Below are 25,163 nucleotides of genomic sequence, written 5' to 3' on the forward strand. Positions count from 1 at the left end.
TTCTTCCTTTATGAATCTATAATCCTTCTAGCCTTATGAACCTATGATCCTTCTCACTTACATGTAATTTTTACCCTATTCCCCCCACTACCCCCTTAATGTAGTTCCTTAGACCACTCTACTAATGAGCCTATAAATATATTATCTCTTTCTAACTTTTTTAAGAGTTCCATTCTCCTATAGAACTCATCCCCATCAAGTATATTTATAAAGTATACAGGTTCCTTAACCTTTTGTTGTGAAAGTATAAAGTGGTATGTTTCAAGGAGGGTTCTTGTTTGACCTCCTCCTCTCCCACATACCATTTTAAAATTATAATATTTATTATCCGATTGATAACCATTAAAGTTCTCACTCCACTCTAATATATTTTTCTTCCCGCCCTCCATTACCCTACTTAACAAATGAATACGTTTATCCGTCTTGAGAACCTTCTGACCAGTGATTCTCTCAACCTCTTGAATCTGATATTTTTCACATTCGTTGTGTTTTCCATTTATATACCAACGTTGATTACACCTCCACTCTTTAGTCTGTTGATACTTGGTTCTATCATTTATGGCGAAACATTGCATCATCTTTTGTTGAGCCAGTTGCCAACGTGGCACAGGATGACTCAGCCATGACTCAGCCTTGCCAATGACGCAGCCTTGCCAATGACGCAGCCTTGCCTATAAAGGCTCTAACCACACCTTGCTTTTTTAAACACACGTTATGTTTCTCTGGAGGATGGAGGATGAAGCTTTATCAGAAGACAGGTAAGTTTTTTTGTTCTCACGATTAATTATTCATTGTCTTATATGGAACATCATTAACATCCTCTCAATAATTATTGTTTTTTCTCTTTTACAGTATATCTTTATCAAACCTGGTGATTGATGTTGAAAATGAAGTGAATGATTTTCACCAACAAAGGAAGGAGTTGAATGAAACGCTTACAGAATTCACTGAAGTTCGGAGGGGTCTTCATAATGAGATGGTTGAGTGTTTAGAAAGCCTCTCTCACCCGTTAATATTCTCCAAGGTTGTCTCAACAACAGAACCAATGACTGACAACGAATTAAACACCTTGTTTGAAATTCTATGCGAGAGGTAAGAGATATAATTAATTATTCACAAACTTCAATCCATTAATTTTCTCCTTTTTATCAAAGTTGGTGGTTGAATAACTGTGTGTTAAAGGTGCTGTGTGGTAAAGTGAGCTGTGTGTTATTTCCTTTAACTAACTGTTTGTTTTATTCCAGCATGAAAAACCAACCAAGCAACATGAAGTTTGATGAAACCCAGGGATTTCACAACTTCGACGACCGGAGGAGTGTCAACCAATTTCCTGCTCATGTGAGTTGTTTGGAAAAATGGAGTTTCTCATTTATGGTCCTAGACTGCCCTCATGTGGTTTTGGGATGACACAGCAGGCAAATACTGTGTTTGGTGAATTTAATTTAAAATCCCTTTTGTGCCTTGCAGACACAAAAGAAATTGGTGAAGCCAACATGGGAGACAAGAGGATATTATACCTTGGAAGAAACTGAATTTATGGAAGAAACTGAATTTATACCTCGTGAAAAATGTTTTATTATAATTTTTATGCTTTTAATGTTATTTCATAATTTTGATTTTATTCGCTTTGTCCAGAATTATTTAATTCTTAATTACAAAAAGAGAATAAAGGGAAAAAAGATGGGAAGGTGTGCCCCCACCCTTGATCCCCCCCTCATCCCTCCCCTCCCCTCCCCTTGTGTGTGTGGGGAAGGTGGGGGTGGGATGAGGGGGGATCAAGGGTGGGGGCGCACAGGGGTGGGGGATGATGGGTGTGGTCTGTGTGGGTGTGGTCTGTGTGGGTGTGGTCTGTGTGGGTGTGGTCTGTGTGGGTGTGGTCTGTGTGGGTGTGGTCTGTGTGGGCAGGGTCTGTGTGGGTGTGGTCTGTGTGGGCGGGGTCTGTGTGGGTGTGGTCTGTGTGGGCGGGGTCTGTGTGGGCAGGGTTTGTGGGTGGGGTCTGTGTGGGTGTGGCTTATGATTTTTATTTATTTATTTAATTTTTTTTATTACTACTAATTAAATTAGCTAATCTGGGTGGATGAAAGTATGGATGGTTGTTGTTTAATGAATTATCAGTTTTGTTTTTTGTAATTCTTGTGAGTAAAATGAACCCAAGATTTCTTCTCAATTCATATCATATAATTTGTAAGTCCAAGGCATAGTATCCATTACATCAACGATTTTGAATAATTCATTAGTCCATCTCTTTGTATAACCTTTCTCAAAATGACTTTTCCATCTGTATATTCTTACAATATCACCAACTTTGAACTTGGGCTTTCTCAAATTAATCTCCTTTTCATATTCTAATTTTGTAAATGTTTCTGATGGTTTTGATTTTGTTGATGAATGAACTGTATTATTGTAATTATCTACAATATCCTGAATAAAATACACCCATTTTTGTGAACCGAGTTGTGTGAATTTTTTATATAATTTCTCTTTTAAAGTACGATTAAAACGCTCAATAACAACTGCTTTTCCTTCATTAAAGGTGCTGTATAATTTAATACCCTCCCCCTTAAGAAATTTCATAAATATTTTGTTATAGAACTCTGTTCCCTCATCGGTCCACAGTTTCTTTGGTTTTCTTTTACTTTTATTAAATATCTGTTGGAAGGCTAACATCAGAGTATAACCTCTCTTGTTTTTCAAAGGAACAACCCAAGCAAATCTACTCCTCAAATCAATAACGGTTAAAGCATACTTGTATCCCTTATCATTTTTTAGTTTGATTAAATCAGCGGACCATATGTGGTCAGTGTATGTAGAATAAACTTTCCTTCTTTTGAACTTTGTGATTATAGGTTTATGTAATTCATCAGCCAAAAGCTCCTCAGTCTTGATGACATCATTAGAGCCTAATAGTTTTTTGAGGGTGAATAACCAAGGCCAAGTTTCAATTTAGCATTTATCAAATTTCTCACAATAAACCTATCAACCTTCTCTCTCAACGTTGGATTTTGTATCAAAGACAAATTATACAACATTTCTCTGTCGGCTTTATGTTTTTCAGTCAACGTCGTGGTTTTCCCATAAGCAATATCATGCTTCATACACACTTCGTCAACCCTATTTGTAGGTTTAGACCAAGGTTTAGGATTGTCAGCCTCATCTAATCTTTTATCCAGGTTTGTTCCAGGACCACAGAAAGAATATCCAGGTAGATGTAGTTCCCCTGGAATTCCAGTTGTTGTAAATTTACTTCCTGACAAAAACTTTTGTATGTCTCCTCCACTTTTAGGAGAGATGAATTGGCACTTTTTAGAGCCACACACTTGACATATTCCTTTTTGATAAACTCTATTATTTTTAGCTTTAACAAAGGAGATATTTTTAGATTTAGTTTTCTTTTTACATTTGAGACAACTAGGGCATGCCCGTACTATATATATATCTAAAATTATATCCCCCCCCCCTCTATTTACATGAAATGGTTTGGTCCAAAGCGAACGGCTTCCGAGTACGGTGACAATCCCCCCCCTCTATTTACATGAAATGGTTTGGTCCAAAGCGAACGGCTTGCGAGTACGGTGACAATCCCCCCCCTCTATTTACATGAAATGGTTTGGTCCAAAGCGAACGGCTTGCGGAGTTTGGTAAAGAAATCGCCATAGCTCGGTAACTACTTGTCCGATTAATATGAAACCTTGAAAAGGCACATCCTCAGGTCCCCAGCAATATACCTGGCAAGTTTCAAGTATATCGGACCCGTGGTTGTCGAGAAACAGCGGTCACAGACAAACATACAAACATACAAACATACAAACATACAAACATACACACAGAGATTACTGGAATTATAGATAGATAACTCATATTTATTTATGAGAAAAAGTCCTACATAGTGCCAAAGCCTTTTGGGTTTTCAACATATACATTTCTATCTTGATTTTTAAAACATAAAGAATCCTTAGGAATGCCTTCACTCTCTCCTCTATTTACAAATAAAACTAACTAAAGTCAATAACATCAACATCATCAACTATATGTTGTATATCTGCTCTTTGAATTTATTATAGCAAATTTAAAACCCAATATCTTCATAAGAGTCATTAGTTCTTTATTTTCCTCTTCGGTGCGTTGAGATTGATTTATTTGTCGTAATAACTTCAATCTTTCATTAATCTTAGGAATGGTCATATTTTTATATTTTCCCCCCCTCTCTCTTTCCTCCCTCTCCTCCTCCTCCTTTTTCTCCCTTTCCTCCCTCTCCTCCTTCTCCTTTTTCTCCCTTTCATCCTTCTCCTCCTTCTCCTTTTTCTCCCTCTCCTCCTCCCTTTCCTCCTTCTCCTCCTTCTCTCTTTCCTCCTTCTCTTCTTCAACTCCTTCCTCCTTCTCTTCTTCAACTCCTTCCTCATCCCTTGCTACCCTTGAGCTTGAGCCCCAAAGAATATTATACATATACTCATCTGGATTTTGAGATATTCTTGTATCTATAATTATTTTTCTCATAATAGGATACCAATAAGATTTGTTGACGATTTCTAAAAGAGTTTTATATTTCATAACTTTGAGAAGTTCATTTTTATTTAATATTTTAAACAAGTCTCTATTTGTGAGTTTAGCAATATCAGTATAAGGCCACTTTTTAATGACAAAATTTCCATGTATATGCTCCAAATCATAAGGTATGTAATACTGAGCACCCTTTTCTTGTAGGTATCCCTGAATACAAAAATTATAATTCTCTTGTAGTCTTTTTCCTGCCATTTATGTATCAGAAATATATGTGAGATTAATATTATAACAGGTAATACCACCCCATCTTCCCACTACCAAATCGGTTTGTATTCCTGGGCTTTCTATCCTTATCTCATTACCTTCCTTCTTTGTCATGTTAACCATCGCTATACTATCATATATTTTTCTTTTCTTAAAACCATGTATTTGTTGTTTACTAATTGTACTTCCACATAAATCCTTATCCTCACCAAGCGGATAATATTCTTCTTTACGAGACTGATTCAAATCATGTAGGTCTTCTAAGTTTATTGAAAAATGCCAATTATACCCTAAATCAGGCATATCATACCCCCATTTATTGATTCGCATATTAACTATATGTCCTTTATAAAATTCAATTGTAAGCAGATAGTTAAATTGAATGAGAAAAGGTGTATGGTCAGTATAACCAGGTGTTGTGGTTGTAAGTTTTACTTGTTTAACAAAACGTGCTGTTTTCTTTAAAAATATATATTGTGATAAATCACTAAATCTAATTAAGTCATTCGCATCTGTCGGGTTTGGATAATTGATTAATTTATAAGTATTCTTCATATTAATATTTTTACTTATACTATATTTTTGTCGTTCAGCCTGTGCCTTTGTATAATAATTTGATAAATCAATATCCTGAGAGGATTTTCCAAAGATAGAACCATCTTTTCCAACATAAGTCATTTATATTAGATTAAAAATGATATCATAAAAATTTTCATTATTGTTGAGTTGAAATAATACAAATAAACATAATTGACCACAACATTTAGAATTAATTTCTTGAACTTGAAATGTTTGATAAACACCATTCTGTAAGAATTGTATTACTTCAACAGGCGGTGGCATACCATAACTATCAAAATAATATTTATCCTGACTATTATGAATACAAACCCAATGAGAACCATTCTGTGTGTCTAAATTCATAATAATATTCATTGTATTCTTGGACAACTTTTTAAATTCATCTCTCATACAAATAACCACATTATCAATTTTTAGTTTTTTACAATATTTAGTAAGTTCTATATTTGACGTTGTATTCTTTCCAAATTGTTTAAACCATTTATCCATTTATTTATGAGAAAGATATAACCCATTACCCCTTTTAGTTAGTTTAACACCCGCTTGAGCGATAGAGGAAAGCATATCTCCAACTAACAATCTAGCTGTATCAGGTAGACTTTCAAGTTTTTGAGCAAAATCCACAATTACACCACTTCCACTAATTTGTTTTGCCAACTCCTTGTTATGTCTTTCCAATTCTTTTTGAGCTTTTAGTTGTGCCTTCCTTTCGTTAGCAGTTTTTACCGCTGCTGAAATACCACCAGTCAATGCTCCGCCGCACTTAAACCAGCAAATAAAGGAATTAGAAACGGGAGAAATCCTCCCTCTTGTATTGAATATTTCTTTAACATAGGTTTTGTCATTTTAATTTTAAGTGAACCAGCATCATTTAGTGTTTTTACCTGCTCTCTTGTGAGTAAAACATCAATTCTTACTGCTCCTTTTCTTTGAATTGTATTAACGTTAATAATACAAGGCTTTTGATTTTGAATACAAGATGTTAATTTATTAAGATTGATTTGATTAACATATACCAGTTCTTTCCTACTCATTTATTTATGAGAAAAAACCTATGTGATATTAATCATAACACCATTATCTGTATTAATCTGTAATTCTGTTTCCTCCAAAAGCAAACAATAAGCATCAACTTCTTCATTCTCTCCTCTTTCAATGTATAGAGAAGTATCCACTCTATTAGACTTTATAGTTTCCTTTTGAGAACTCAGGTCAATTGCGTAGATGGTATAAAGTTTTTGAAACGCAACCATATCCAAAATAGGTTCATTATTACCGTTGCTTTCACACACCTTTTGGTAAGACTTGTAGGCTTCCGCATAATCATTTTTTTCCCAATCAATTTCCAATCTATCTCGCGGATAAAATGTTCCATCAAGAGAAACCCGAAGTTGTTTCACCTTAGCATTATCACTCAGCGCATTATTCTTATCAGTACCCTCCTCTCCATCTGGTTTCTTAAAAATGAGCCATAGGTATCGTGGCTTTCCTTCAAGAACACCCAAATTCCAAGTGTAGGTAGTGTGTTCCAGTTTAACGTGTTGACATCTTCTTTTAAGGTATGATACATTTAGCGGTTTCTTTGAGTTAAGTCTTCTATTTAACATCTCTTCCGTTTTAAGATTAGGAGTATATTCACTAATATACCAACACAAATCATTAATAACAAATTTATTATTGTCGCCAAAAGCATTTTCAGCCCCAAAAAGCAATCTATTTACATTATCATTCCTTTGTAGTTGAAATCTAATTTTAAGACCATACAAAACTTTATCATAATCACAAAATCCAAATATACCTTTCAGAGGAACTGCTACGGTAAAACTATTCTCTGCTTTTGTATCATCATTATACATTGACTTCCTTTGACTATAACCAGGGTCAGCATTTGTTCCCGTTGACATATCAGGAATAAAACCTTCAACAGCTCCCTTACCCATTCTATCACTTACCGAATATAGTGTAAATTTCATCATTTCAGATATAGCAGAGACATAATCAACCGCTTCAACCTCTTGTGTTCCAATATACAGGCGGACACTATCAAACATTTTCCAGAAGAAATCATTTACGAGTGTAGCATTAGTATTATTCGCAGCCTTAGTGAATTTAAATTTACACAGCAAGAAACTATCAGCTATATTCAAGTAAGTTTGTTGATTATTTATTTCAAAACTTTTTGTTCCGTTTGAATTCCAGTCTGTTCTTGTTATAGCATTTACCTTAAAATAGTCTTCCTTTTTAGTAGAGTTTGAAATGATAATCGTATCATCCAAATCATAGATACTATCAATCGCTTCCATACTTGTATTTATATATCATTAAAATCGTTGAAACCCTGACCCAAGTATTTTAATGATTTTTTGTCGTTCTTGTGAAGATAGTTGAGTTTTACCTTTTTTTATTTCTTTGATTGCTTGTAATTTATGAGACTCCTTTTGAGCATCTTTTATACTCTTTATAGCACCTGCAACTGAGCCCACGGCTGAAGCAGTTGAACCAATTAGGTCTTTATGTTTAAGGATGGTTGAACCAATACCCATTAGAGTATCAATTATCCCATCTCCTTTATTTCTAAATTGATGTCCCACACCCCGTTGTCTCTTTGGTTTATAGTATCCTCTACCAAGAAACATACCTTCACCCTTATAGTATGGTGAAAGGAACATCCCATCCCCTGTAATTATTTTATATTTTCCCAACTCGTGTTTTCTCACAATAACCATTATTTATTTATTGAAAAACTTCACGTAGGTGAATTCTGATGGATATAATTTCATCATTAAAGGATATCATACGATTATCTTGGTCGGTTATCCTAAAATTTACTCTGTATATGGTTTTTCCTGACACAGGTAAATAGACAAGATTTTTTGGTTCCATATTAAATTTATAACCAATCGGGGTTGAGTATGCACTGAATGAAAATATTGTATTTGTTCTTATTCCATCGTTATAAGCACCATCAATCAAATCACAATGAATTAATACTGAATTTATACCGGAGGATATTTGAATGACATTATCACTGTAAGACGTCCCGTTAGTTTCAATGTTTTTAGAAGAGAAACCCAATAGCTCTCTGAACGAATTTTAAATCGTGAAATCAACTTTATAATTATTTTTAAGTTTAATAGTTGATTTTGAAGTGTGTTTTTGAATATCTATTACAATATTTTTTGGTTCATCACCTTTTTCTTTCATAAGGCGAGAGAATTCTGAAGATATTTGAGAAATCTCGTAAGCACCGGGTGAAACGGTTATAGTTTTATATCCACTTCCTGGATTATAACTAAACTTGTTGTTTTTCTCTGTGATATTAAAAAGGGTATTGTAAGTCTCCATTGACAACAAAGAAGCCTCATATTCTTTTGTGGGGTCAAGTTGTAGTGGGTAAGGGAATGAAGCTGTGTAATCACTAGACTACGGATTTTTATGTTAAGAAAATAGGCCTTTTATGTTTTGAATAGCGGAAATATATTTTTTTTATGTGAAAAAATCCCGAAATATTTTTTTCCCCCGTTTTATTCATTTTTTATTATTACCAAGTTTTTCAGAAATCAGTCAAAAAAAGAACAAAAAATGGTAAGCTTTTTCCTGCACAACATTAAGCACTCTGGGCTAGTAAACAGGTAAAAAATGACGTTCAGGTACCTTTATTGCAACCGCATTGTTTGATAAGTAGAGGACTAGAAGAAATTGACAAGACCCTTTTAGGAATGGTTAAAGTAGGTGTTTGAAATCATTATCTTGGTAATGTTCTCCTTGGTGAGGTGGTGTCGGCGGTCGGTGAGGACGTTTCTGTAGACAGAGAAGGACCTTTCCACGTCGACGCTGACGATGGGGCAGTACCTCAAGAGGGGGATGTCAGCAAGCTTGACTCCAGCCGGCACACCAACCTCAGATCCGTGCTGATCTCCATCCAGGATCAAAGCCACTGTCCTCAGCACACCAATGTCGGGATTGCGCTGCAGCACCGCCTTGAACTTGGTGAGCAGGATCTCCTTACGGCAGCCTCGGATCTTTTCGAGCTCCTCCTTGGCCTGATCAAGGAGCTGGAAGGCCTTGGCCAGCTCCATGCCGGCCTCCTCCAGCTGCTTAAGGATCTTCGGGATGAACGACACGTGGGCATTTAAGAAGACCAAACTGAGCTTGATGTCCGCCTTTCCAAACAGGTCCTTGGCACTCCGGATTGCCATCGCGTCGTCATCGTTCAGCTGGTCCACAATGTCCTTGACGGCCTCGAAGTGCTCGGCGTAAAACACCGCGGCGTCGATCCACGTCCCCCACCGAGTCAGAATGGGCTCCGGGGGGAGAGAAAGATTGGGCTGCTGCTCCTTCCAAAAGACAACACGCGACGGGGCTTTGACGAACACCTTCTTCGTCGTGGCAATCAGGTCGTTGACGTCCTTGAACATTTCTCGGATTGTCTCGCAGACACGGTGGAGCGCGTGGGCAACGCAAGTCACATGCAGCAAGTCCGGAAAGAGTTCCTTCAGGGCATGGCCGGCCTTGATCATATAGGCTGCGGCGTCGCTGACGAGGACCTTGAGGCACTCCGGCTTGAAATCAGGCCAAAGATAGCGCAGCGTGTCATTGACTGCATGCACGATCTCCCCGGAGTTGGTCTTCTCCAGAAACATGCACTGGATGAGGTGGGGACGAAAGCACCCCTCCTTGGACAAGCGTCCCGCGATGATGTTGGCCACATATCGACCTGCCGAATCGGTCGTCTCGTCGACGGACAGCCAGATGGGCTGCTGTCCGAGGTCGGCACGGATCCCCGCCAAGGCCTTGTCGTAGCACTTGTCGAGGTAGTGCTTTCGAATCCAGCTTTCATCGGGGATCTGGAGAGTGATGTGCTTCTCCAGGAACGACCAGAGGGCAGGGTTTTCCAATTTCGACCATGGGATGCCAGCGGCCAGCATGGCCTGGCACAGCTCCTGAGCCACGACGTCGCACTTGTGCCTCTTTCCGCCACCAAAGTCCTCCATGGTGGCTTGCGTGACCGTCCTCTTCTTCTTCAAGGCCAAGTTGCTCTTGTGGCGGTCTCCTCGGACATGTTGGGCCAGCTCAGACTTCTGCTTCGCCTGGAAAGTCTTTTCACAAGCTCGACAGAAAGCCGTGTCACTCGACACGTACTTGAAGGTGGCCCCATCACCGCCAGCGTTGAATTCCTTCAGCCACTTGTCACGAAGAGCAGCACTCATCTTGATAGGAGACTTGTTCACACTTTGTGTACACTCTCTCACTGTAGTACACCGCCTCACTGCTGTACACGCTGGGGACGCAACGCACGCAAGTGGACGCAACGTTTTGTTTTTGAGATTGATCGCAGTTAAAAATTTCGATCGCAGTTAAAAATTTCGATCGCAGTTTAAAATTTCGAAAAATTCCCTAATTTTTTTTAGCGTTGCCAGACATTTTCGACCAAAAAGGGCATTTTATTTTATTTTTCCCGAAAAAGGGCGAAATTCTTTTTTTCTCCGAAAATAGCAAAATAATTTTTTTGCGCGCAAAAAAGCCGTTTTATGTGAAAAAATATTTTTTATTTTTTCACATAAAAATCCGATGTGCAGTAATCACTCGTTGTGAAATTAAAACTAAGAATTGTGCTTCTCATCTTATTTAATATCTAATAAAATATCTTTGTATTGACATTTATTAATTATTTTCATATTCATCAACTGATCTAAAATGGTGGATGCTTCATTAAAACAATTGTTGTTCCCAGCCTTCTTACTACCTAACAACAATAATAACCTATTAACTAATTGTGATGGGTCATTTGGAAGAAAACTAACACCCGAACCAAGCTTACTTAAAGCATCAATAATATGTTTCTCCTTCTCATTCTTCTTACTTTTACCAGCAACAGAAACTCCATAATCAAGTGCGTTTAGCAACTCAATATACTCTCTATCTTCCTCTCTTTCCATATCAAGCGGTTCATCAAAATAAGGTGAATTAGCATGTCCATCTTTTGTTAGAAGAAACATTAATCTTGGGGTTAATTCAACATTTGGTTGGTCAGAACTTAAGAACACCAATTTATCATTAAATATCAATAACTTTTCTTTCACAAGATGGAACTGTGCTGGTTCTTCTGTTGGAATGAGACCTGCTCTGGTTTTTGAACCCTTCAAATATTCATTGTTTTGAAGAGCTTCTACAATATAATTGGAAAGTTTATTTACCTTCTCAAGATGCCGAAATAATCCTTCATCATCATATTCTAATTCTCCAAGTTCTTGCTCTGTCATTTGACTAAAATCTTTGAGCATTTGAAATTTTTTCAGAGTAAATTCTACCGTGGGAACTGCAGGTGAAATCGTTTGTTGAGTTTTTAAAAGTGGTTTAAAAAATTTCTCTTGTTTTCTTTCAAAGGCTTCTTCACCAGTTAGTTTCTGTCTCCTTTTCTTCTTTATGTCTTTCTGTTGCTTTACAACTTTTGAAACCAACTCTTGATGTTCTTTAAACTTTCTTACTCTTTCTTCGGTATTCATTTTCTGTATTTATTTATTGAAAAATATCATTTAGTATCTCATCTTGTTTCACAACAATATATTTATATTTTCCAATCGTGTGTTTCATATTATTTTCAAATTCCTTCTTACTACATAATGTAGAACAATTATCTCTCCAAAACTTATTTGTATCTATTGAATTTAACTTAAATAAAATAAAAGTATTAGCATTGTTTCTTATTGAGCGCCGAGGGAGTTGAAAATATGACTGACTAAGATAAATACAATTACAAGAAGAATGTCTCCCTCTTGTATAGTAGCTATCCATTACTGTTTGGTTTCTCTCATTAACACAATCATCAAAGATAACGAGGTTCTTTTTTGATTTATCTAAATCTTGAGGTGAAGGTATATCATCCGTATTATCACTGAGAATACAAGTTATGGGTTTTGGTTTTGATTTTGATTTCTGTGTATCACAAAATAATTGTATTATATTGTTACTGATCGCGGTTTAGATGTTACTTTGCTGAGCGAAGGCTCCGCGACCGAACAGTTGTTCCCCGACTCACCCGATTCACCCAGAACTTTGGCCGTATCGCACCGCAGCTGCCCAATCTGGAAAACTCTAAAACGACGAAATGCAAAGAGGAAAAGGAATAAAACGAGAAGACGGACAGAAGAGTAATTGGATTTATTGTACACACAAGCAAAAAGAAAGCAGTCACGTTTATTTACAACACATAAGACGCAGGTGACACAGTGCAAATACTAGCTTATACAGACTTAATTAACCCAGGGACAGAACAAACAAAACAAACTCACGTACACAAGAAGGGTGGAAAGGCAGGAGGTGGATGGCTGGAGGGAGAGGAAGGTCCAAGGGGGTCCTGCAGCACGATCGGCGCGTTTAGCAGCCGCCGTTCCTTCACGGCCTTGCTCAAAACGCCGTCCAGGCCCCAAGTGGCTGTTGGGTGTTGTTGCTGCTGTGGCCTCCGCTGCTTTCCCAGGACTTGTCTGACTCGTCTGGTCCAAACCCTCAACTCTTTCTTGGTCCACTCACTCCTCACCACCGACTCCTCACCGCAACCAACGCAACCACTGACCACCACCACCGACTCCTCACCGCAACCAACGCAACCAACTGACCACCGACTCCACTGACTGACTCTCTCACGCCACTTGCGCGCGCGCCTTTATAGCGCCTCCGGCGATCAAGCCGCCGGCCTTCAGGACACGCCCATCGGTGTGCTCACCTCGGCCCTGGTTGGTCATGCGACCCTCTGGCTCCGCCCTTGATGACGACGGGCGGGCACGCCCCTCTTCCCCGACCCGAGCACTTGTTCAATGGTGGTTTTGGAGGGGAGGTAATTGGCAATCGAGGCTCGGCAATGACGAAAGGGGATGTGAAAGGAAATGGAGATTTTGGGGATGGGAATGAAAGGGGATCTATTCTCTTTCACTGGTGCAATGGAGTACTTCAATTAATGGGAGACACAGCCTTACTCTAAAACACAGAATAAGATATAACTATCGAACAGGGGTATTCTATTATTGGCTGACGTGTATGCTTGTGGACTAATTATGGGATGCCCTTTCACCTTTACACAGCTCCGGAGGCAGGGGGCACAGAATAAACAATAATAATAATAATAAAGCACACAATCAAAAAAAATATACAGTCCTCATATCCGCAACAATATCATCAATATTATAATCATTTAGTTTGTTTTGAAGTTTAAATAAACCGATAATGTCTTCCTTTTTAAGACCCGCATTAAAACCCTATGAGAGTAGTTGATACTCGGGTTGAAAACTTGACTTTGTAAAAATTATTAAATTATCATAATCTAAAAAATTAGGTCTAAGGAGCATCTTTAAAAGTAAACAGGTTTTTCCACATCCGCTTGAACTGACTATTAGACATCTCAATGAATTTGGAAGATTTTTATGGTTATTAAATTTTATCTTATTTTCCCAAACCGGTAAAAAATCATTCATTTATATATTTGGAAAACAAGTCATCTAACTTTTTTTGAGTTTTTTGAGAAACTCTATATTTTATCCTGAGTTCAGGTTTAATTTCAAAATAATCCATTATTTTGTTTATATAGTATCTTGTATTAACATTTCCATTAAAATTATTTTGAATAATAAATATCATTAAACCCTTATACATTTCCTCAATACAAATAGTCTCTTCCCTTGTAAGAAATGGTGTATTATCACCATAATACTTAACATTAATCTCTCTTATTAATCTTGTAAAGTAATTCATTTTTGGTTCTAATTTAAAAGAGTTATATATTTTTCTATATTTTTTATTATCATTAATTAAAATTAAATCACAGAAAATACATTGTTTATATGAACCCTCATTATTAAGCCCTATTCTACCACAATGGTGGCAGATTTCTAATTTATCATATGGAGAGTCTGGAAATTCTAAATATCCTTCAGAATTTATCATATTTATAAAGTAAAATTATACTTAAAACAAAGTGCCTTTTTTAGAGGCTTTTTAAAAGATGAAACTGTGCTTAAAGTAAAACACAAAAGACAAATTTCAATCAATCTCTACTTCGGTGGAAGATATAGAAAAATATGTCAAAGATGTTAAATTGAACAAAGATAAATATGGAAATTTTTGGATTAAACCCATAATGGAGAATAACATGTGTCCTTTTATTAAATATACGGGACAAGCTATGTTAATTAATAACTCTATTAAAGTAAATTTGACAAAAGTTTCTCCACTACTACTAACAATTTACTCAAAGCTTGAAAAGGTCATTGATAAAGAAGCTTTGAAAATGAATGATAAGACCATCAACGATTCTAGAGGAAACATTTGTATATTCTTTAATAGACCCAAAGATGTGGGTGAAATTAATAATATGAATATTAGTGGTGAACTATCATTCCGTACTCTGATTATTAGAGATTATTTGAAAATAACATTTAATGTAAAAAATATTGTGGTTATTAGTTCTAATGAAAGAAAATATATAGATATTGATGGAAGTTTAATGGTATGTAAATGAGTGATATTAACAGTCAATACTCTGAGAGTTATTATACTGAGAGTCTAGGATCTGAAGATAGTTATGATACTAATAGTTTGTGTTCAAATGATAGTTATGAGAGTAGCTTTATTGATGACTCAGATAGTGAAATTGAAATTGATGAACTAGAGTATCTAAACTTTCTGGCTAATACATAGACGCTTTACTTTAAGTAAAGTTATATACATAAAACGTGTTGAAAAGCTCAAAGGTGTTTTACTTTAAGTAAAGTTATATACATAAAACGAGTTGAAAAGCTCAAAGGTGTTTTACTTCAAGTAAAGTTATATACATAAAACGAGTTGAAAAGCTCAAAGGTGTTTTACTTTAAGTAAAGTTATATACATAAAACGAGTTGAAAAGCTCAAAGGTGTTTTACTTTAAGTAAAGTTATATACATAAAACGAGTTGAAAAGCTCAAAGGTGTTTTACTTTAAGTAAAGTTATATACATAAAACGAGTTGAAAAGCTCAAAGGTGTTTTACTTTAAGTAAAGTTATATACATAAAACGAGTTGAAAAGCTCAAAGGTGTTTTACTTTAAGTAAAGTTATATACATAAAATGAGTTGGAAAGCTCAAAGGTGTTTTACTTTAAGTAAAGTTATATACATAAAACGAGTTGAAAAGCTCAACGGTGTTTTACTTTAAGTAAAGTTATATACATAAAACGAGTTGAAAAGCTCAAAGGTGTTTTACTTTAAGTAAAGTTATATACATAAAACGAGTTGAAAAGCTCAAAGGTGTTTTACTTTAAGTAAAGTTATATACATAAAACGAGTTGAAAAGCTCAAAGGTGTTTTACTTTAAGTAAAGTTATATACATAAAACGAGTTGAAAAGCTCAAAGGTGTTTTACTTTAAGTAAAGTTATATACATAAAACGAGTTGAAAAGCTCAAAGGTGTTTTACTTTAAGCACAGTTTCATCTTTAAAAAAGCCTCTAAAAAAGGCACTTTGTTTTAAGTATAATTTTACTATATAAATAAATATGATCAAAGCAACGTATTGCGACGTTTGTGAACAAGAATATAAACAATACAAAAGACACCTTAAAACTAACAAACACACATTTAATCTACTTCACCTACTATCTCCTATTCAGAAGGAAACAAAACACTGTTCTGCATGTAATAAAAATATCCTCAAGAAAGGCTTCGAAATACATCTTAAAACAATTCTACATTTATCAAATTTTATCACAACTAAAAACTCTGATGGCGCATTCAAAGGACATATTAAAATAAGAGTCTTTAACTTCAAACCTCCTGAACCAGAGTCTATAGTTGATGCTGTAGAAATAGTTAAACCTGCTGTTCAAACATTGATTGAAAAAACACTAAAAGAAATGAAACCACTTAAATTTTATATGGGAGTAAAATTAGAAATGACAAAGGATGAAGGAGTTATAGATACACCATACATGAGAACTGAGCCACACTTTATATCTTCATATCAAGATTTTAAAACATCAGGAGTCTATGATGAACTTATTAAACAAGAGCAAGATGTGGATAATTCAATCGTAGGGAGTGGATTCAATATAGGAAAAATTATTTACATAGACATTCATATTCTTAAATCAGATCCTCTAAAAGCTTCTTCCTACATTGATTTACCCAGTGTTATCAAAAATAGAAAAGCAGTTATCAATATCAAAAATAAAGACAATAAATGTTTTCTCTGGTCTATTCTAGCACACTTACATCCTCCACATTTTCATGATGAAAGAGTATCTCATTATAAAAAATATGAGAATACATTAAATACGAAAGATCTAAAGTTTCCTAGGGCTTTAAATTATATTCCTAAATTTGAAAAGATAAATAATTTATCAGTTAATGTTTATGGTCTAACAGAAACAAACAGCATTCAGGTTTTAAAGCTTTCTGACAATTGTAAACAAACTCATATTAATCTTCTATATTTTAATTCAGAGGAAAATTCACATTATACATACATTAAAGATATTGCTAAATTAATAAAACCACAAGTATGTAAAAGAACAAATAAAATATATATTTGTTTGCGTTGTCTTAACTTCTTCCATACACAAGAAAGATTAGATAAACATTCAAATTATTGTGGTGAACATAAATCAACGGTAATCAATATGCCTAAAGAAGGCTCAAATATCACATTCAAAGATGAAAAGAAAAAGATCAAACATCCATTTGTTATATATGCTGATTTTGAAAGTATTCTAGAAAAAATAGATACTGCTTCTCCAGATCCAAAAGAATCATACACAAATAAATATCAAAAACATACTCCTTGCGGTTTTTGTTATTATATCAAATCATCCGTTGGTGATAAATATAACAAGTTAGAGGAGTATAGAGGCTCAAATACCCCAGAGGAGTTTGTGAAACGACTAGAAAAAGACTGTCCGATTAACCAAGATAATGAGAGAAACTAATAAACCAATGTCCTTGACGAGTGAACAGAAAAGGGAATTTAGAAAAAACAATGTTTGTCATATTTGTGAGGAAAAAATTGGTGAAGGTCTAAAGGTTAGAGATCATTGTCATCTCACTGGTAAATATAGAGGTCCAGCTCATCAAAGTTGTAATATTAATTATCAACTCCCCTCTTTCATTCCTGTCTTTCTTCATAACAATGCTCATTATGATACGCATCTATTTATTAATGAACTTTCAAAGACATCTGGACACATTTCAGCAATTCCTAACACGGATCAGAAATACATTTCATTCACAAAAACAATTCACACATCTCCTATTACTCATATCAGATTTCTTGATACATTTAAATTCATGGCAAGTCCATTGGCTAACTTGGTTCAAAATCTAAAAGAGTTTCCATGTCTTTCAGAGTATTTTTCAGATAAAGATTTTCTAACACAAAAGGGAATTTACCCCTATGACTATATGGACTCATTTGAGAGATTCAATGAAACACAACTTCCTTTAAAAGAAAATTTCGATAACATATTAAACAACAGTCATATATCTGATAAAGATTATGTACACGCACAAAATGTTTGGGAAAAATATAACATCAAGAATCTTGGCGAGTATCACGATTTGTATCTCAAAACTGATGTGCTTTTATTGGCCGATGTATTTGAAGCCTTTAGATCTGTTTGTCGCACTGGATATGGATTGGATCCTGCTCACTACTACACAGCACCTGGATTGGCTTGGAGCGTGATGTTGAAAATGACAAAACAAGATTTGGATTTGATAACCGATGTCGATATGCTTTTGATGATTGAAAAGGCAAAAAGAGGTGGAATTTCACAAGTATGCTCGAGCAGATACGCAAAAGCAAATAACAAATATCTTCCAAATTATGATTCAACGAAAGAGAGTTCTTACTTGATGTACTATGATGCAAACAACTTGTATGGCTGGGCAATGTCTCAAGCTCTTCCTTATGGGAAACTAAGATGGGTAAAGGAAAAAGACTACACAAAGGTTTTACAAGATGTATGTATCTCTACACAAAAAGAATTGGATGATTCAAAGGTTGGTTATTATTTTGAGGTCGATTTAAAATATCCTGAAGAACTTCATATCAAACATAGAGATCTTCCATTTGCTTGTGAGAAAGAAAGTCCAAAGAAAGAATGGTTGAGTGATTAATCAACGATCGTTTGATATAGGTGAATCAACAGAAAAATTACTTACTACATTATATAACAAGAAAAATTATGTACTACACCAAAGAAATTTGTGACAATATTTATCAAAAGGTCTAAGAGTAGAGAAGATCCACAGGGTTCTAAAGTTCAATCAAAGTCATTGGTTAAAGGGGTACATTGATTTTAATACACAAAGAAGAACAGAGTCAAAAACAGATTTTGAGAAAGACTTTTATAAATTGATGAATAATGCGGTCTTTGGTAAGACCATGGAGAATGTGAGGAAAAGACAAAATATCAGACTAGCAACATCTTGGGAACAAGCATCAAAATTAATTAATAGACCGAGTTTTACTAGAGCTGAGGTCTTTACTGAGAACTTTTGTGCGATCCATTTGGTTAAAGAGAGTATTGAAATGGACAAACCTATTTACATTGGAACATCAATTCTTGACTTGTCAAAGTCATTAATGTATGATTACTTTTATATTAATCTAAAATCAAAGTATAAGGATAATGTGTCATTGTTGTATATGGATACTGATAGTTTTATTTTGAAAATTAATACTGATGATGTTTATTCAGACATGAAAAAGGACATTAATATCTATGATACAAGTAATTACAGTCCAGAGAGTGAGTTGTTCTCTTCTAAAAATAAAAAGGTGATTGGAAAGTTCAAGGATGAATTGGGAGGAAATGTTATGAGTGAATTTGTGGGATTGAGGTCGAAGGCTTATGCTTATAAATACATTGTGAATAACGTTGAAAAGACTGATAAGAAGTTAAAAGGTGTAAAGAAAAATGTCATTAAAGAAACAATAAACTTTAAGGATTATTATAACTGTTTAACAACAAAGAAAGAAGAGTTTAGAAAGATTAATGGAATAAGAAGTTATAAACATCAATTATATTCAGAAGAGGTGAATAAGAAAGCATTGGGGGCTTTTGATGATAAGAGGTTTCTTTTAGAAAATGGAATTGATAGTCTCCCTTATGGTTATATAAGTATATAAGTGATAAGATATATAAGTGATAAGATATATAAGTGATATGATATAAGTGATAAGATATATAAGTGATAAGATATTGTTACGGGTCGCGGACAAGATGTTACTTTGGGCCGAGCGGATGGTCAACCGCGACCGTTACAGGATCCCCGATTAGCCCGACTCCCCCCAAACGTTGAACAAATCGCGCCACAGGTATTCAATGTGGAAACCTCTAAAGCGACCGAAAGAGAAGGAAGAGAGAAGAAGACAGAGTACGGAGGAATAACAGGAATTATTATCCACACAAGCAAAAAGAAGGAGCGATCAAGTTATTTACAAGCAATGGATGGAAGGAGCAGTCACACAGTGAATCGTTAGCTTATACTATTCAATTTACTTAACCCCAGGACAACGATTAAGACAGACGACGTTCACACTTACACGGGGGAAATTGCAGACAGGAATGGTGGAGGTGGGTTGCTGGAGAGGGAGGCAGGGTCAGGTCCCTGCAACCGGCAGGGCTGGAGGTATCAGCTCCCACTCTTCGCGTTTTTGGCGGGAAAACCCTCGGTCGCGTCGACGCTGCTGATGCTGTGGACGTCACGCGCTGGCTCGGTCACACCTGCTCCTCTCCTTCTGGTGGAGCCGTCTCCCTCCTCTCAGCGTGTCTCTCCAAAGCTTGTTCCATCTCCAAGTACCTCTCCTTTTTGGAGCGTCTCTCATCTCTCATCTCACAGCTCATCTCTCCTCTCACAGCTCATCTCTCATCTCATCTCTCCTCTCACAGCTCATCTCTCATCTCATCTGCCAAAGCAGTCCCTTCCAGTCGCTTTTATTACTCGGGTCGGAATCAAGCCACCGGCTGCGAGGGCACGCCTACCGGGTCGCTCACCGCGGTGCTGGTTGGCTGTTAGGGCTGTCCGATTCCCCCTTTGATCATGACGACGTGCCACGCCTGTGAGTTGGCGGCTCCTACCCCCCTCTTCTCCGAGATTAGCACATGGGCAATGGCGGCTTGCGGGATTGAACACCACTCGCACCGCTTTTGAAAGGAACTTTGGAGAGCGGAGATGATTGGGGAAATTGAAAGGGGCCTACACTTATTTCGTTCGATGCAATGCAGAGTCAATCTAGTGGGAAACACATATTTAGCCTACATAGAATAAGGAAATAAGCTATTTAAAAAGATATATCGTGGCCTGTGTGTAAGTTTCATGGAATTAACTAGGGGGACGTCCTTCGACCTTATTTACTCTACGAGGGTCAGTTAAAACACAGCAAACCAGTTCTCACATTCTTTACACTTTCCAAATTCGTTAGACTGCACCCTCCTTTCTTCAGGGCCGTTCCCGGGCCTACAACTTTAATTTAGTGTGACACGTAGGTGTAGTTCCCTCTACTTTTAACCTGACCCTGAGTGTGACGATTTTAAAACACAAATAAGTATGTCCCCCTATTGCATTGCACCCTGTCTAACAGACTCAAGCCCACAGCTAACCGAATTACGGAATTGTTCTCAAACTATACATTTACGGTGGGGAGCATTATTTACAGTGATGTTATTTCTTATTTACAACGCAACCCAGGACCTGTGTTTTTTTTCTTTTTTAGGGAACAAGAAAAAGAAATTCCTGTTGGGAGGGAGGAGACAGCACGCATTGCATCGATTCACCAGTACCAATACCACCAAAAGCACCACAAAGCACCAAAAGCACCACTCGGTGCGCAGTCACCACTGTTCATAATAAACACAACAAAACAACTGGTGGTGGTCTTCTCTTTTTCTGCTGGGCCGATGTTCTTCCCGACGTCTTCTGGCTTCATGCGGCCTACTTGGAAATAATAAAAAGCACAACTTGTGTTCATTTTTTATTTAGGGCCTCAGGGGCCAACTAAGGGTGGTCCACCTGTTTGGCATAGGTGCCACCTTACCGAGGTCTGCAAGCAAGATTCCCTGGCCACTATGGCCGGTCTCCAACAGAGGTGCCCTGCCCCAGAACCTGGGGTCCATCAAGTGGTACTTGGCCGCAGAACAGCGGTCCATAAAGTGGTACATCAACGCAATGCATGCTGGTTCTGAGAATCTCGTGCGCACAATGGCCACCTCACGCACGCTCCCCTCGGCACCCAATGGCGCACAGGTCCTCAAGTGGGAGACAAAAGGGTGGAAGACAAATGAGCAAGGGGTAAGGTCACAAGGGTACACGTCAATAAAGGCAATGCAGGGTGAAGTGCGTACGGAGAGCGAAGTGAGAAAAACTCGTCCCTACCGTACGTCACCCCCCCTGTCACCTACACTACCCTTGCCCTTACCCCATATTTACTTACCCTTACAACTTACCCTTACAACAATTTACACCTTTACAAATTCGTCACTACTGTCACGTCTTCCCCATATTTCCCTTATACCAAATTCGTCTCCAATCCCCCTATCCAAAATTTGCCATCATCAATTCATCATCAATCCTCATAAGGAGGGAGAGATGGAATTACGCACAATGTCACACCCACGTCATGATGCGTCTCACATTCCAAACATTTGCACAATAAAATAACAAAACATGGCATGGTGTGGAGGTACGTCATCTCAGGTGAGTGCATGTAGATGGTGCGAGGAGACTCCAATCCTAACTATCCTCTAAATGACATTAACACACTTTACACTACCCGGGGTCTTTCCCTGCCAATCCATTGGCCAACTTACACTATGGGTTCTAAAAACCAATTCCCATTGACCAAACTGTGGTGCTTCTCAATTTGGGGTCTCACTCCCCCGATTCATCTCCCGGTGCCCTTGCACAATTTCTGGGCTGTGATGTGTAGCTCTCCCAGCAGGTCTACCCACCTGCACACCTCCACCACTGCAGTTGCCACCCGAGCTTACCTAGCTCCTCACCCTAACCTATCTAACTGGGGAAGGCCCCTCCTGGCTCTGTCACCCCTTGGTGCCCTCTGGCACTGGGCTACCCGGGTCCGTCCTCCGGATCCTCGGGCCCCATCCACAACTACCGGCTCCCAGTGCCCACCTGCGGCCTCACCTGGCTGACATCCTCACAGTGGTGGAGTGCCCAAACCAACTACACACACTAACAGGCTACACGCCCAGCCATTTCCACAACACTAATGCACCCATCCAAATACCATTCTTTCACCTCGCACCACAGATGCCAATATCCAACCACAATTTACCTATACCCTCTACCTAACACTTACACTACCCGCCCCGGGTATTTGTGATGGGGGTCCATCCTTCCCCCATTCACACCTTCGCACCATCCACTCCACTCCATCGTTTCCACCATACTCACTCCACGACCATCCATTCCAATACTCCATATATTCCACACTCCATGTATTCCACATACCTGTTGGTGCACACCTGTGCACTCATATCTGGTGCCACCTGCACCCTCCTTCCTTCCTGGACCATTTGGTCAACACAACACACCTCACCATTACCATCACTAAAACACTGCTCCACACACCTGTTCAATCCTCACACACTGCTCAATACACTCCTCAATACACCTCCAACACTCACACGGCATCATCTCATCTAACTACTCCCCTCTGAAACTTGCGCTTCCCAGTCGCCCCTTTAAACTATTGCGCTCCCTCATCATTATAATCCACACTAATCTACCTGCGTCCCCACTACAGGTATCCTTGTCACTAACTAATCTTAACGTTGCCTAATGTCATCTTCTAGGGCCCTACACACAATATCCTAACCCGCCCGGGCTAGTTTTCACTGCCATACACCCCATAAGTCTAGTGCTCCTTTGCCCCCCACCTGTGAGAGATGGCAAGGTTGCCATCCCACCACATCGGGGAGGTCCCACTATCAATTTTGCTCGTCCGAATTCCAACAATCAAAAATTTTCCATCCCAAAATTTCGAATCCAAAAACACTATCAGTATCATCATCATCATCACAGTCCACTATATCCTAGCCTCGGTGCGTCATGACATCATTAAACTCGGCTTTGTACAGCCGAGCAATGAATTCGGGTGGTTTGGTCGCCTGCAGGTTGAATCCGTCCGGCTTTCGGTTCAAGGGAGGTGGTTTGGTTGGGCCGAGGTTCCACGCACTATCTCGGCGCGGCACGTTGCGGTCCCGGGCCCGATGGCTCAATCTCCCTCGGTCGGAAACCCGTCCCCACGAGGGGGCACCGTTCCGCTTCCTCCCACTCGCCCTTGAACCGGACCGGTCGCCTCGCCCGACAAGGCCCGGACTCGACCGTGCGGGGCGGGGCCAAGCCCGAATCGGCAACGACGCTTCGAAGAGAAGCGACGCAGCATCGATCCGTGCCGGGCCTCGCACCCAACAAAGCACACCGCGCCCCGAGTGCTCGCATCGGCTATCCGTCGCCCTAACCGCTAACCCGGTTACCGTCGATGCTTCACCTGCATGCTCACACGCATACGCTACCCCTTTCACCCTCACAAAACCCGGTGTTCCAACGCCGTCCGTACATTCCACCAACGCTCTCCCTGTTACACACCACACCTCTCGCGCACACTCTTGCGCACACCTCGGTCCACACCTCTCCTCCGTTACGTCCTCCGTAACACTCAGCATGGGCGTGCACTCTGGCATCCACCCACTAACGCGCTCAGATGGGCTCTCCCACACTCGCGCCATGACCAACTCAGGTGTGCTTCCTCGCACACGTTCCACCACCACCTTACTCTCCGTGTCACACTCACCCTCACACGTACACTCCGTACACCCCGACGTGCATTCTCGCTCGCACTCGGTTTCACTCCCACACGTTATAACACACCCACTCGCCGACGCACACTTTTTCCTCACACGCGTGCCATTTTTGCTCACACGGGACCCTTCACCAACGCCCGGGTGCCATATCGATCCCAATCGCGCGACAATTATTTTGTTGCTCAACATCCTCCTGCAAAATCTACCCGCACAATACACAGCACGACTCACCTGGGGGATCCTTTTCTCCACGCGAACCTGCAAACTTCCATTTGGATTAGCGAGTACATCATCATGATTTGAGCAGGGACTTTGTACATATTCCATCTTTTCCTCCCGCCGCGAGTGGTTTTCTAAGTCCCCGGTCTCTTCAATTTCAACGCCCACTTCCGCTTTTTCTTTACTCACCTCGACGACCGTTGGCTTTAATAAAATTCCCTCTACCTCATCGGTCGCCGGCTTTTCCAAACCCCGTGTCGCGATTTCTACCCCCATCATTGTACCCGCGCTTTTCTCCGCTTCGTTCAACCGGCGCTTCTCGACCCGCGTTACCTCCTCGTGCACCCGTGGGACCTGCTCGCCAAACCTGCGGTCAATGTCTTCCTGTATTCTTTTTACCGTGGCGTTTATTTGCTCCTGAAATCCAACCGGGTTGTACCTTGCTTCGTGCCTCGCTTTTTTCGCGTCTAGCCCCTGAGTAGCCATCATTGCATCAAATCCCTTACTGTCACCTCTCAGAGCGGCACTGAAATGCATCATCAAAACACCCCAGTCCATTGGCACTGCGGGTCCGGCTATCGCCGTCACGTACGGGAGGCCGCCATTTTGTGTGCCTGTAACCACATGCGCGAGAGCGCCATTTTGCGCGCCTGGAACCCTTCAACCACCTCCTCCATATACATTTCCCCAAGGTCCTGGGTCGATTCCACCCCGTCTATCTCCCCCACCGACATCCGATCGCCTTGATTG

At 38.9% G+C, this 25,163-nt stretch overlaps 1 protein-coding gene across 1 annotated transcript in view; it reads left to right on the forward strand.

The window, feature by feature from the left end:
• The first annotated feature begins 418 nt into the window (after positions 1-418).
• LOC144894171 (uncharacterized) overlaps positions 419-25,163 on the forward strand; it is a 64,607-nt gene continuing 39,862 nt past the window's right edge. The window contains exons 1-3 of the mRNA XM_078786253.1: positions 419-1,092; positions 1,245-1,338; positions 1,468-1,688. Of these exons, the coding sequence (XP_078642379.1) occupies positions 977-1,092; positions 1,245-1,338; positions 1,468-1,688 (431 nt within the window). The 5' untranslated portion in view covers positions 419-976. The remainder of the gene's footprint in view (positions 1,093-1,244; positions 1,339-1,467; positions 1,689-25,163) is intronic.

The sequence above is a fragment of the Myxine glutinosa genome, chromosome 11 (assembly GCF_964187855.1).
Source record: "Myxine glutinosa chromosome 11, kmMyxGlut1.1, whole genome shotgun sequence".
NCBI lineage: Eukaryota > Metazoa > Chordata > Myxini > Myxiniformes > Myxinidae > Myxine > Myxine glutinosa.